Below are 12,449 nucleotides of genomic sequence, written 5' to 3' on the forward strand. Positions count from 1 at the left end.
AGTCTTCAGAAGACTATGGAGATCAGTGGGCCATCTCTCCCCCTGACACTCTGTCACAGACTGTCACCACACAGGTCACACGATCTCCCTTTCAGAAGCCACTCCTCCAACTTCTGCCTGAGACCTTCCTTAGAGAATTCAGGTATAAATTCATGTAGCAGTGCTCACACAGGCAAACTCTAAAAACATCTGTACACATGCAAACACTCGCATACACACACACATGCACAAACACATACATACATATAAATATGTGTACACATGCATACACACAAACACATACAAACACATGCACACATATAAACATACACCAAACACATGCAAATATACACACATGTGCACACACGGGGCATGCACACACTCACACATGCAAAGTACACATACATGTACTTTGTCACCTCAAAGTCCTCTGACTCCAACAGAATCCTTCCCTGTTAATTCAGCTCCTGCCAAGCCTGCTCAATGTATGCATCTCTCCAGGGAGGTTTACTTCAAGTTCAACCAGAGACCCCTATTTATAGAATATTTACCCATATTTATAGAATATAGCGTCATGGCATGGTTGCTGAAACCATGACTCTCTGCCCTGCTTTTCTTGATGGTCCCAGACCTGGCTTCGTTAAATTCGATTATGCCCTCTGCCCTGTAGTAAATTCAACCACCAGAACATTGTCCGCTGCATCGGGGTGAGTCTGCAAGCCCTGCCCCGCTTCATCCTGCTGGAGCTCATGGCTGGTGGAGACCTCAAGTCCTTCCTCAGGGAGACACGTCCTCGCCCGGTGAGTGACAGCGTCTTCTCTCATGGCTCCCAGGGCTCATGTCCGGGGGAGTGGGTTACAAGGGAAGTACTTGCTTGATGGGCTCCTAGGAGTCAGCCCTGGGGTTTCGTCATGAAGAGAATGGTCAGAATCGAATGGACAGAGAGTGGATGGTGGACGAGAACCTAAGGAGACTGTACAAGCCCTACACGATAGATTCAATAACCTGACTCATGACCTGATGACTCTGGACCAGCAAACTCGGAGAGGGACTTGCATGCTAACTGTGTCACTCACTGGCTCTCCATCCGAGGATTCCGAACCCACTGATCTCTTCTCAAAAACAAATATAATAGGCAGCACCCTGACTGTGTAGTTTTCAGTATAATAATAACAATAATAATAATAACAACAATAATAATAATGACAATGACAACATCATGTTGGAATACCTAGGAGGTAGTATGTATGCCTGTGGTGTCCTGTATGAGGGACAGAACTTGTGAAAAACTCTAAGGTACATCCATGAAGCCCAGCCTTTAACCCCTGCATGGCCATCAGGCATCATACAACACGGGGCAGCCTCACTTTCTTTGGCCTTAGCATCTGTGCAGATGAAAACTGAGTTCTCTCACCTGCCACTGCCACCCAGCAAGGCCCCTGTCCTTTCTCTGCCCTTGCCCTGAGGGTCTCGGCGGAGTTGCTGGCAGAGCTCATGGAGACAGACCATTGTCCCAGCACAGCAGGCAGGAGAAACAGATCCTTGGTGCCTTCACTCTCTGACCCCTACAGTGCCACCCTAGGGAAGGTTAGTGTGGAGGCTGCTGTCTGTTCTGATCTTAACACCAGGCACCATCTGAGGGGTGCTCTTGAGAGAACCCCCTTTTTCAGAATTTTGATCCCATCCATCGAATCTAATCTTGGTGACATCTTTCCTTTGGGTGCTAACCACACATCCAAGTGTCCACGAAACCACAGCCAGGTGGCCCTGCAGTCACCCTGTTCACTGGCCTTCCTCTGCGCACTCCACATAAGCTGTCCTTCCTGCCATGCTGGCCCAGGGGAGCAGCTTTACAGATTGGAGCACTGCCCTCCAGAGTCTCCCCTTCCCCCCACTGCTGACATCTCTGAGCAACGGCTTCCTGGGGAACTGGAGGGTTTGTTGGGGTCCCTCCATGCGCTTGGTGTCACAAAGGCAGCTTAACTCCAAGTGTTTGGTTGACTATGAGAAGGGAATGTGACTTGTAGTGAACCAGTGAATCGTTACAGACGACGCAGAGGGATAGCCCAGGTACTTGGGATAAAAAAAACGAGGGTACTAGAGAAGGGGTGGGTTCTAGGTCTGGAGTTTGCTGGATCCCAGGCCTGAATTCCTCTAGATCAGTAGTTCTCAACCTTCCTAATGCTGCAACCCTTTTTTATACAGATCCTCATGTCATGGTGAACCATAAAATTATTTTCACTGAAACTTCATAACTGTAATTTTGCTACTGTTATAAATAATAATGTAAATATCTGGTAGGCGACCCCATGAAAGGGCCTTTCAACCCTCAGGTTGAGATCCAGTCAGCGTTCTAGATTCATCTGTTCCATTGATGATTTCTGTATCCAGAAGCCAGGTCCTGAAGACCTCACAGCTTATTTGGGAACATGGGTACAATAAACACAGGACAAGAACATGGTGACATAGATATGACACTGGATGGTGGCACACTACTAAACAATTTAGGCATTTAGATCGAGATGGGGGATCACCTTCATGACCCTGTCATGAGGCTGAGAGGGGAGTGCCCACAGATGCTCTTACACAGAAGAGGCTTCATGGGGAGCAGCTGATGTTGCTCTGTGTCACCCAGCACTTTACACAAGGTTTTCCTTTTGAAATTCAATTTAGGCCAAGACCTTAAAGAAAATTAATGTTTAAAACACTTTTACTGATTTAATTTATTTATTTTCTTTTATGTGTATGGGTGTTTTGCCTGCATGTATGTCTGTGCACCATGTGTGTGGAGTTCCTGCAGAAGAGGGCATCAGATTGCGCTGGAGTTACATATGATTGTGAGCTGCTACATAAATCCTGAAAACCAGGTCCTCTAGAAGAGCAGCCAGTGCTCTAAACCACTGAACCATCTCTCCAGCCCCATGTTTAAAGGCCATAGCTCAATAGTTAAAACATTTGTGGTTAAAGTACTTGCCACACAAGGGCTGGAGTTTGTGTCCCTGCATTACCTCATGAAACATGCCTGAAATTCCAGCCACAGAAGATCAAGATGGGATTTCTAGAGCCAACAAGTGGCTGACAAGACTACCATTGATGAGCTCTGGGTGCAACTGAGAACCCTGCCTCACTGAGAGACTAGCCATATTGATGAGCTCTGGGTGCAACTGAGAACCCTGCCTCAATGAGAGATTAGCCATATTGATGAGCTCTGGGTGCAACTGAGAACCCTGCCTCACTGAGAGACTAGCCATATTGATGAGCTCTGGGTGCAACTGAGAACCCTGCCTCGATGAGAGATTAGCCATATTGATGAGCTCTGGGTGCAACTGAGAACCCTGCCTCAATGACTGTAAAATGAAAGCAAGTGGTTCCTGACTTCAACCTGGGGTCTCTAATATGCACATATGCACAACCACCTGCACACACACATGCACACACACACACACACACATGCACACACACCCACATGTGCACACCCACACAAACACGCACATGCACAAATGGGGAAATGCAATAAATACACAGACCACTGCAAGACATTACAGTAGAAGAAACATTATTCTCCATTGGTTTTCTCCCAGGTTTGCTTCGTCAGGTTGTAGCATACCCATGAACTCTGGGGTAAAATATGTAGAATACATTAAAGAGCAAGAATTGTCTGCCCTGCTGGATTCCTGTGGCCCAGACATCCCCAGCCCTGGCTGTACTTTGGACTCACCTGGGGGCTATTCATAAAGATGGATGCTTGACCACGTTTGGGGCAAAGCGAATGGTTTTTAAAGGGGTAAGCCCCTGGTAGTGCAGCGTGATTGGCCTCAGCCTCCTCACAAACAGAACCAATTTCCCACCTTCCCTCATCAGTGGGCCTCTTGTCTTCCCACAGAACCAGCCCACCTCCCTGGCCATGTTGGATCTTCTGCACGTAGCTCGGGACATTGCCTGTGGCTGTCAGTACCTGGAGGAAAATCACTTTATCCACCGGTGAGTCAGTGGCCTGCATCTCCTCGGAGCTTCCTGAATGTTTCCCTGTTGGTCAGTTTCCTGTTGGTCCCAAGAGCAAATCTCTCCCTTTTAAGAGTAGACTCAGGCTCTCTCCAGAATTGTTTGGGTGAAACATCTTTAAAAGGGGACCTGCCTCCCAAGGCATCTCTTGTCCCTGGGTAAAGTGAGTTCCTAAAATCTCCATGCTTGCCCAGAGGAGCTAGCTAGAAGCTGGTGAGCGACTTCAGCCCTCCCATGGTCCTCCTGCCTGTACATTCAAGCCATGTATCACCTTGAGCTTCCCCTACCTAGAAACTGGGTTCTTCAACTCATCCTTGTATTCATAGCATACTGTTGGACACTAAATACTGGCTCGGTAAATTAATTTTTCTCTAAAATACTCCGAAGTGAAGCTTAATGATAGTTTCCTTTACCTCGGCGACATTTCGTCTGTCATCTCTGAACCTTGGGTTTAAATGCTCTGACACACTCACAATCAATGCCCAGGATCACTGTGACTCGTGTTTCCTCCCTCGTGGCTGCTGCCCACAGCTGATCTGAGACCTGAAAAGCCAACTGTATTATTGGGTTCTTTGCAAAGCTCTTCTTAATGATTTGCTCCTAGCTCAGTCAATGATAGCCGGACAAACTCATGATTATTTATTAGCCCATGTCTTTAAACTATTTAAGGCATGCTCATGGCCATTAGCGCACACAGGCACAGAGTCGAAAAGAGGATCCCTGAGTGCATTTAGAAGAGACGTGTGTAAACGTATACAAGCCAGACTTCCTCCTTGATAGAGAGGAAGCCAGAGGTCAGGAAGGAGATTCTCCCAGTTCCCAGAGTCACTCTGATACTAGTCAGTACCCTCTCTTAAGCCAGCTTCTCCCTCACTGCCCAGGCACTGCTTCAGCCCTCAGTCCTCCCTCTTGGTTCTGACCTTTGCCCACTTGCCACCATTCTGATCAAGAGAAATAACAGACGCAGAGGGGCGGCCAGGACCAGTCCTCTGTGCCTTCCAAAGCCACCTAGTCTGCTGCCCTTTTAATTGTGCCCAAAACATTCCATAAACCTCAACTCTGGGCTGTACCATGCCTCTATTGAGGCAAATTTGTGTCCCTTTGGAAATCAGCTCCTTTGGAGCCCCCCTTCCCACATCTTTAAGTCTAGATTCATCCATTACCAATTTGTATATCACCTTGGTGTCTTCATGTCTGCCTTTGCTGCTGGTGGAGACGGCTGAGTGTGACTGAGGGATCATTTCCTTTACTGACAATCTGAAATCTGCCTCCTTATGGTGATAATCCCGATGAGATAAACAGGATCACAGTCTCCCAAAACTCCTACCTCCAGATCTAGAAATGGTTCATGGAGACCAGACTGAGATATCTTAGTGATAGTTTGCTGCCCTTTGTGTGTGTGTGTGTGTGTGTGTGTGTGTGTGTGTGTGTGTGTGTGCGTGCGTGCGTGTGTGTGTGTGTAAGCATGTGGGGGAGGGAGTGCACTCATGTTCGTGTGGCTGTATGTACATATGTATATATGTGCATATGCGCAAGTGTTTGCACATGTGGAGGCCGGAGGCTGGCATCAAATGCCTTTTTCCATCCCTCTCCATTTTATTAGTTAAAACAGAGTCCTTCCCTTAACCCACAGCACATCACTCCAGCTAGGCTGTCCAACAAGGAGTTTCAGGGATCTGCCTGTGTCTGCCTTTCCATTGTGAGTGTAGTACCAGGAAGAGTTCGTAGACTCCAAAGGACCAATCAAGAGCCGATCTGTAGGGTCCTTTCTTCACGTGGTCAAGCTTGGGCTTAACTCACTGACAACTCACTGCTCACTGGATGGTTGTGGTGGAGAAGAGCCCAAACTCATCAGGACAAGGTTTTCTCGGAAATGACAAGCGAAGTGTGAGTGTTACTAACTCAGCGAGCATCTAAGTGGGGGAGGAGACAGCTCCTATGGCCTTTAACATAATTGGCTGGCGCTGGGAACCTAACCATAAACTTACCTTCTGCTTTCCTCCTGATTGGTGGTTGTTAGAAAGTGAAGTGCCAGGGGCAGGCGTATAGCCTGGTGGTGCGGATTTGTTGGGGAATAACCTGGAGACTCGTGCTAGACTCTGGTCTTGTTGGGGTCCCTGGGGGTAACCTGAAAATTGGTGCTAGATGCAGATTGGGTGTGTGTGTGCGCGTGTGCGTGTGCGTGTGCGTGTGCATGTGTGTGTGTGTGTGTGTGTGTGTGTGTTGGGGTCAGGGTTGGGCTAACCTAGAGATGTGCTAGGTACTGGCCTGTTAGTTAATTTGAGTTCAACCTTAGGTCAGGTTCTCTAAGATAGAGTCTGAACCCAAAACATTGGTCTCTCACGAGGTTACCAATCCAAGCCACCACCCCTGGCTTTTTGTGTGCGTATTGGGAGATCCAAACTCCGTTCTTCACACTTCCACAGCAAGCTCTTTAGCTTCATCTCCCCAGCCTCTCATTTTGTCCTCCTCAAGAAGTTAAATGTCAAAGGTCAAGTGAAGATCGTGTGGAATGACCTATTTGAAAAGAAAGGAAACGTCTGGAAATTGCCCACCTCTGTCAGAGCTTTTCTCCTGGGCTCCTGTGGTATCTTGCATCAGGGAAGTGCCTCTTGCAGCTTCCAACTTGTTAAGAGTTTCCTGGGACCCTCCACAGCAGTTACCCTTGTAACTCTCCCTCGCCCAACACCCTTGACCCTGCCTCGCAGATTCCCAGGCTGCCACGTTTTCTGAACTCAGAGCAGACCCCCTCACCAGCCACACGCTCCCACATTCTCTCTTCACTAGACTCGTTGCTTTTGGACATGGTTTAATGAAATTTCAAGATGCATGTGCTGTTTACCAATCCCTTGTGGGTCTGCTGGCATTATTTCCTTATCATTAAATTCAGAGTCACCTTTAAAGCAGTGATCTCACACGCTTCCGTGTTCAGACCTTTTGGGAGTTGTAAATGTTTTCCCACGCACTTCATTATATTTCTCTTCAAAATTAATGGCTAATTGTTTTTCCTTTATTTTGATGCCATTTTGTGCTTTCTAAGTTTCACTTTGGGTATTTTGTGAACCACTGCTCCTTCAAAATTCAATTTCAGCCTTATGAATTGGTTAACAGCGTCTGGTTCTCACCCCAGACCATCTTTCTGTAACCTTTCTAATTCCCAATCCTACTTTTAAAAATACTTTAGATTTAAACTTTTATTTTATTTTTCTTACATTTTTATGAGTATGAGTGTTTTGCTTGCATGTATGTATGTGCATAGCGTGTATCTGGTAGCTATGGAGGTCAGACCTGGAACTGGAGTTACAGATGGTTGTGAGCCACCGTGTGGTTGCTGGGAAGTGAACCCAGGACCTCTACCAGAGCAGAAAGTGCTCTTAGCCACTGAGCCATCTCTCCATCCCCCTTTTGCACTATTTTTAAGGAGAGGGTCTCACTAGGTAGCCCAGGCCGGCCTAGGACTTGTGTTTGGCCAAAAATAGCTGCAAATGCAGGTTCTCAGGTCTCATACTTTCAAATACTAAGAATATGCACACCACCTTCCTGAGCTTCTTCAGTGTGTGTGTGTGTGTGTGTGTGTGTGTGTGTGTGTGTGTGGTGTGGGAGGAATGGTATGTGATATGGGGGAGTATGTGTGTGTGTGTGTGTGTGTGTGTGTGTGTGTGTGGTGTGGGAGGAATTTATGTGATATGGGGGAGTGTATGTGTGTGTGTGTGTTTGTGTGTGTGTGGTGTGGGAGGAATGGTATGTGATATGGGGGAGTATGTGTGTGTGTGTGTGTGTACGTGTGTGTGTGTGGTGTGGGAGGAATTGTATGTGATATGGGAGTGTGTATGTGTGTGTGTGTGTGGTGTGGGAGGAATTGTATGTGATATGGGAGTGTGTATGTGTGTGTGTGTGGTGTGTGGGAGGAATTGTATGTGATATGGGGGAGTGTGTGTGTGTGGTGTGTGGGAGGAATTGTATGTGATATGGGGGAGTGTGTGTGTGTGTGTGTGGTGTGGGAGGAATGGTATGTGATATGGGAGTGTGTATGTGCGTGTGTGTGTGTGTGTGTGTGTGTGGTGTGGGAGGAATGGTATGTGATATGGGAGTGTGTATGTGCGTGTGTGTGTGTGTGTGTGTGTGTGTGTTAGTATGCATAATGCATGTTTTCCATATATGTGGGCATATATGTGTAGGTGCATGCATATGTGTGCTCATCCATGTGGGGCTCAAGACTGAGGTCAGGAATTAGTCCATCTCTTTTCCTTCATATTCACCGAGGCAGGCTCTTTCAGTCAAACACAGAGGTCTTTACATGGCTCATCTCGCTCTCCTGCTTGCTGTGGAGACTCCCTGTCTAACCTTCCAAGGCTAGAATTGCAAGCAGGCCGCCCCACCATCCTGGCATTGGGTTCTGGGGAGACTAAGTTCCAACCCACATGCTTACACACCACCGAGAACCCCCCCCCAGCCCATCCTAATTGTTAGACGTCATCTTAGCCAGTTGTTTATCCTCCAAATTCTTCCTCAACCAAGAATAAGAACCTCCGTGAAGCCACTCGAAGTATAAAAACACCATCTGTGCTCTCGAAGGTACTTGCTGGTTGTTTTATGCACAGGGCTTTTAACATGATTAGCACCACATTCCAGACTTCTGGCTGGAGCCTCTGTTCCCACACCTATGTTGATGGGGAAGAATCAGTCTGGGGTCAAGGTGGACAAGTCCAGCAGTGGTGCCTCAGAGGCATGCTGCAGGGGAATGAGCCATCTGGAGCCCAGGAACGGAGTGCCAACTTTTCAGCTTGGAAAAAGTGACTCTTCAGCTACAGGGCTTAGCACTGGCGCTAGATAAAACTCACAGGTGTCAGAACGATACCGGTTATTATAAGAAAGAACTAGAAATGTTTGGAAGTATGATAACCTGTTTGAATTTGAAGTCATAGTGTTCTGAACATTTCTTCAAACTGCCGGCAAAAGACTACCACTAAGCCGTGCTCTATGCAGAACGGTATTCCAAAGCCAGATAGCGTTTCTTATGCCCCTGTGCAGTCTGCCTTTAGCTTAGATTTTTCATAAAATGAGGATCATTATAATACCCTGCACATTGTAATGAGAATTAGACTTTAACAGTGCCTATCGCACATCAGAAGACCAGCAAGCTCTATTTTAAATTATAGATGACTTCATTGCTTATATCTCAGTAAGCATTGTTAAATTAGTTACTTTTCTGTTGCTGAGATTAAAAAAAATAAATAAATAAAGCACCCATATTCAAAAGCAATTGTGAGGGAATGAGTTCATTTGGGCTTACAACTCCAGAGGGAGAGTCCGTCACCACAAGAGAAGCACCCGGAAGCTGAGACATTACGTCTTCACCCGTGAACACAGGGAGTGAACTGGAAGTGGGGTGAGGCTCTAAAGTTCACCCTTACTGATGCCTCTGGCAAGCCTCTGCCTCCCAAAGATTTCACAACCTCCCCTCAAAAGCACCACCAACCAGGAACCAGGAAGTGTGCAAATACATGAGCCAGTAAGAGACAATTCTCATCCAAGCCACCACACTTTGCAACCAGTTCCCCTCATCCTGGTCTGGAATCGGCATGGCTGTCTCTGTCACAGTGAAGGATAATATAACAATATAAATACAGGGTGAAGGGAAGGACTGTTTGAATTTCACCGAAGGTGGAGATCCTAGGTCTTGTTATTAAAATCTCATTGTTATTAAATATTGGCCTCGCCTATCCGGATAGAGCACACAAAACCAGCATGGTTCCACGTGGTGAGATTTAATGGGAGAACGGGACAAGGGGAATGGGAGAGAGAGAGAGAGAGAGAGAGAGAGAGAGAGAGAGAGAGAGAGAAGAGAAGAGAGAAGAGAAGAGAAGAGAAGAGAAGAGAAGAGAAGAGAAGAGAAGAGAAGAGAAGAGAAGAGAAGAGAGAAGAGAGAAGAGAGGAGAGAATGAGGGCAGAGGAAATCTGCCTTTTATTTGGAATGTGACATAACTATTCCCAGGTGGAGGTGCGAATTGAGCCAAAAGGTCTTCTGGGAATGTATGGCTGTTGCCATGACACCAGTGACCAAACTGTGTCACTGCTGAAGGCAATTCCTAATACCAACCAACACTAGGAAGTTTTATGTATAAAATTAAGAACCCCGTTTCCTCATCTGTTTTGCTTTCCAGCGATATTGCTGCTAGAAACTGTCTGCTGACCTGTCCGGGAGCTGGGAGGATAGCGAAGATCGGAGACTTCGGGATGGCCCGAGATATCTACAGGTGAGGAGATTAATCGCCTTGCTCCACCAACACCTTCCTCCACCAGCCAGTCTCCTCAGACAGACGCCTGTGACAGCTTATATCTAATATCACCTGTATCTAGTTAGCTTTCCACAAGGAATTTCAGCGAGAATCTTCCATGACATGGGAACCGTGGTTTGTCTTATCCCTCAGGTTCCAACCCTCAGAGCTATTGTCCACATTCTAACACAGAGAACAACATGGACGCCTGACGTGGGCAAAGCTTACTCGCCCCCTCCCCTCAACGTGCAAAGATTCTAAACCATTAGGGTAGCATTCATTCATAGGCACAAACTCCCCAGGAAAGACAGGGTGCTGGGCCTTGCCCACAGTCAGAGACTCCGAAATGGAGTTCAAAATACAACCTAGCTTGGCTTCATTGTTTGCTCCTGTTTTCTCCCTGTCCCACTCTGAAAACGACATAAAAATTGCCAGTGAAGGAACGATGGTTGTAGCCTGGTGATAGAACACTTGTAAGGCATGTACGAGCTCCAGTCTTGGTCCTCAACACTTTAAATAATGATAATAACAGTAATGAATACAGGGTCTTTATATAAAATAGAGTCGTTCTGTTGTACTTTCTCTCTTTACCTCCCAATCTTAGTTTCTTCTTCCTTCTAGTTATTTACAACTCCGACATGATGGGTGGGATGAGCATGCTGGTCTTTGCATGGTCGATAATTAACCCATTCATTAATGCAACTAAGCGGGATCATGGACATAGAGCTTTCAGTCTCTGAGCATTGCATAACATTATCTGGAAACCACAGAGGACTTTGGTGAGAATTAAAACCCATCTCCTGAGACACAGAGTGCTGCTGTCATGGCTCAAGAGCACAGTCCATCATGGTAGGGGAAGTCAAGGCAGTAGGGGCTTGAAGTAGCTGCTCATATCACACCCACAATCAGGAAACAGAGAGAGATGAATACATGCTCAACTTGCTTCTTCTTCTACTACTACTACTACTACTACTACTACTACTACTTCTTTCTTCTTCTTCTTCTTCTTCTTCTCCTTCTTCTTCTTCTTCTTCTTCTACTACTACTACTTCTTCTTCTTCTTCTTCTTCTTCTTCTTCTTCTTCTTCTTCTTCTTCTTCTTCTTCTTCTTCTTCTCCTTCTCCTTCTCCTTCTCCTTCTCCCCTTCCTCCTCCTTCTCCTCTTCCTCCTCCTCCCCCACTCCCTCCCTCCCCTCCTCCTCTCCCCCTTCCTTCCTTCCTCCTCTTCCTCCTCCTCCTCTTCTTCTTCCAGTCCAGAACCCAAGTCCAGGTAATGATGTCACGCCCCCCCCCAGGGTATGTCTTCCCACCTCACTTAACCTATTTAAGACAATCCCTTGTAGGCATGCCCAGAGAGGCTCATCATCCAGGTGATTCTAGATCCTGTTCCACTGAGAATCAGCGCTAACCATCACAGCCGCCTCTCCAAGTCTCTGCATCCCTTCCTGTACTTTCTCTGGACATTGGGAATTGCCTCCAGTTTCAAGACAGCAGTGTCATGTGTTATCTGGCCCTTTCTTCCTTGCTGGGTCTTCCTCTCTGACAACTTCCCGGAAGTCAGGATTTCCATCTCTGTGGCACACACTTGAGCTAGGTGAACTTAAAGGGATGGACATATTGCTTCTGGACCACGGTTGCAGAGCCCTAAGTTATGGTCATAGGTTTGCCTCTATTGCTCCAACCTATGGTACAGTACATCGGGGCAGGAACACATGGCACCATGTTCTCCTCATGGTGACCTCACAGAAGTATAGACAAGAGGATGACTGGACTGTGGTCCACACATCCTCAAGAGCATGCTTCCTGTGACCTAACTGCCTTCTGAGATGCCCCACCACCCAGAGCAGTGACTTTCAACCTTCCTAACGCTGTGACCGGTCACTGCAGTTCCTCACGTTCTGGTGACTTCCAACCATAGCATTATCTTCATCGGTACCTCATAACAGTAATTTTGCTACTGTGATGAATTGCAATGCAAATATTTTTGGAAGTAGAGGTTTTCCAAAGGAGTTGAGACCCACTCCTTAGGTTGAAAACTGCTAACTTAAAGGCTCTACTACATCCCAGAAGTACTCCAGGCTGGTGACTAAGACTATAGCACCTGACTTCTAGGGACACTTAAGATCTAAACCAAAGCCAGCCCTTATCTTCAGACTTCAGCCCATACTCCAGTTGTATGCATTTGTAGATT

At 46.8% G+C, this 12,449-nt stretch overlaps 1 protein-coding gene across 2 annotated transcripts in view; it reads left to right on the forward strand.

Moving 5' to 3' along the window:
* Positions 1 to 12,449, forward strand: part of Alk (ALK receptor tyrosine kinase) — a 719,717-nt gene that overhangs the window by 691,114 nt on the left and 16,154 nt on the right. For both annotated transcript variants that reach the window (NM_001169101.3, XM_087552352.1), the window contains 3 exons: positions 650 to 779; positions 3,863 to 3,960; positions 10,146 to 10,238. In NM_001169101.3, coding sequence (NP_001162572.1) covers positions 650 to 779; positions 3,863 to 3,960; positions 10,146 to 10,238 — 321 coding nt within the window. The remainder of the gene's footprint in view (positions 1 to 649; positions 780 to 3,862; positions 3,961 to 10,145; positions 10,239 to 12,449) is intronic.

The sequence above is a fragment of the Rattus norvegicus genome, chromosome 6 (genome assembly GCF_021556685.1).
Source record: "Rattus norvegicus strain SHRSP/BbbUtx chromosome 6, alternate assembly SHRSP_T2T, whole genome shotgun sequence".
NCBI classification, from domain to species: Eukaryota; Metazoa; Chordata; class Mammalia; order Rodentia; family Muridae; genus Rattus; species Rattus norvegicus.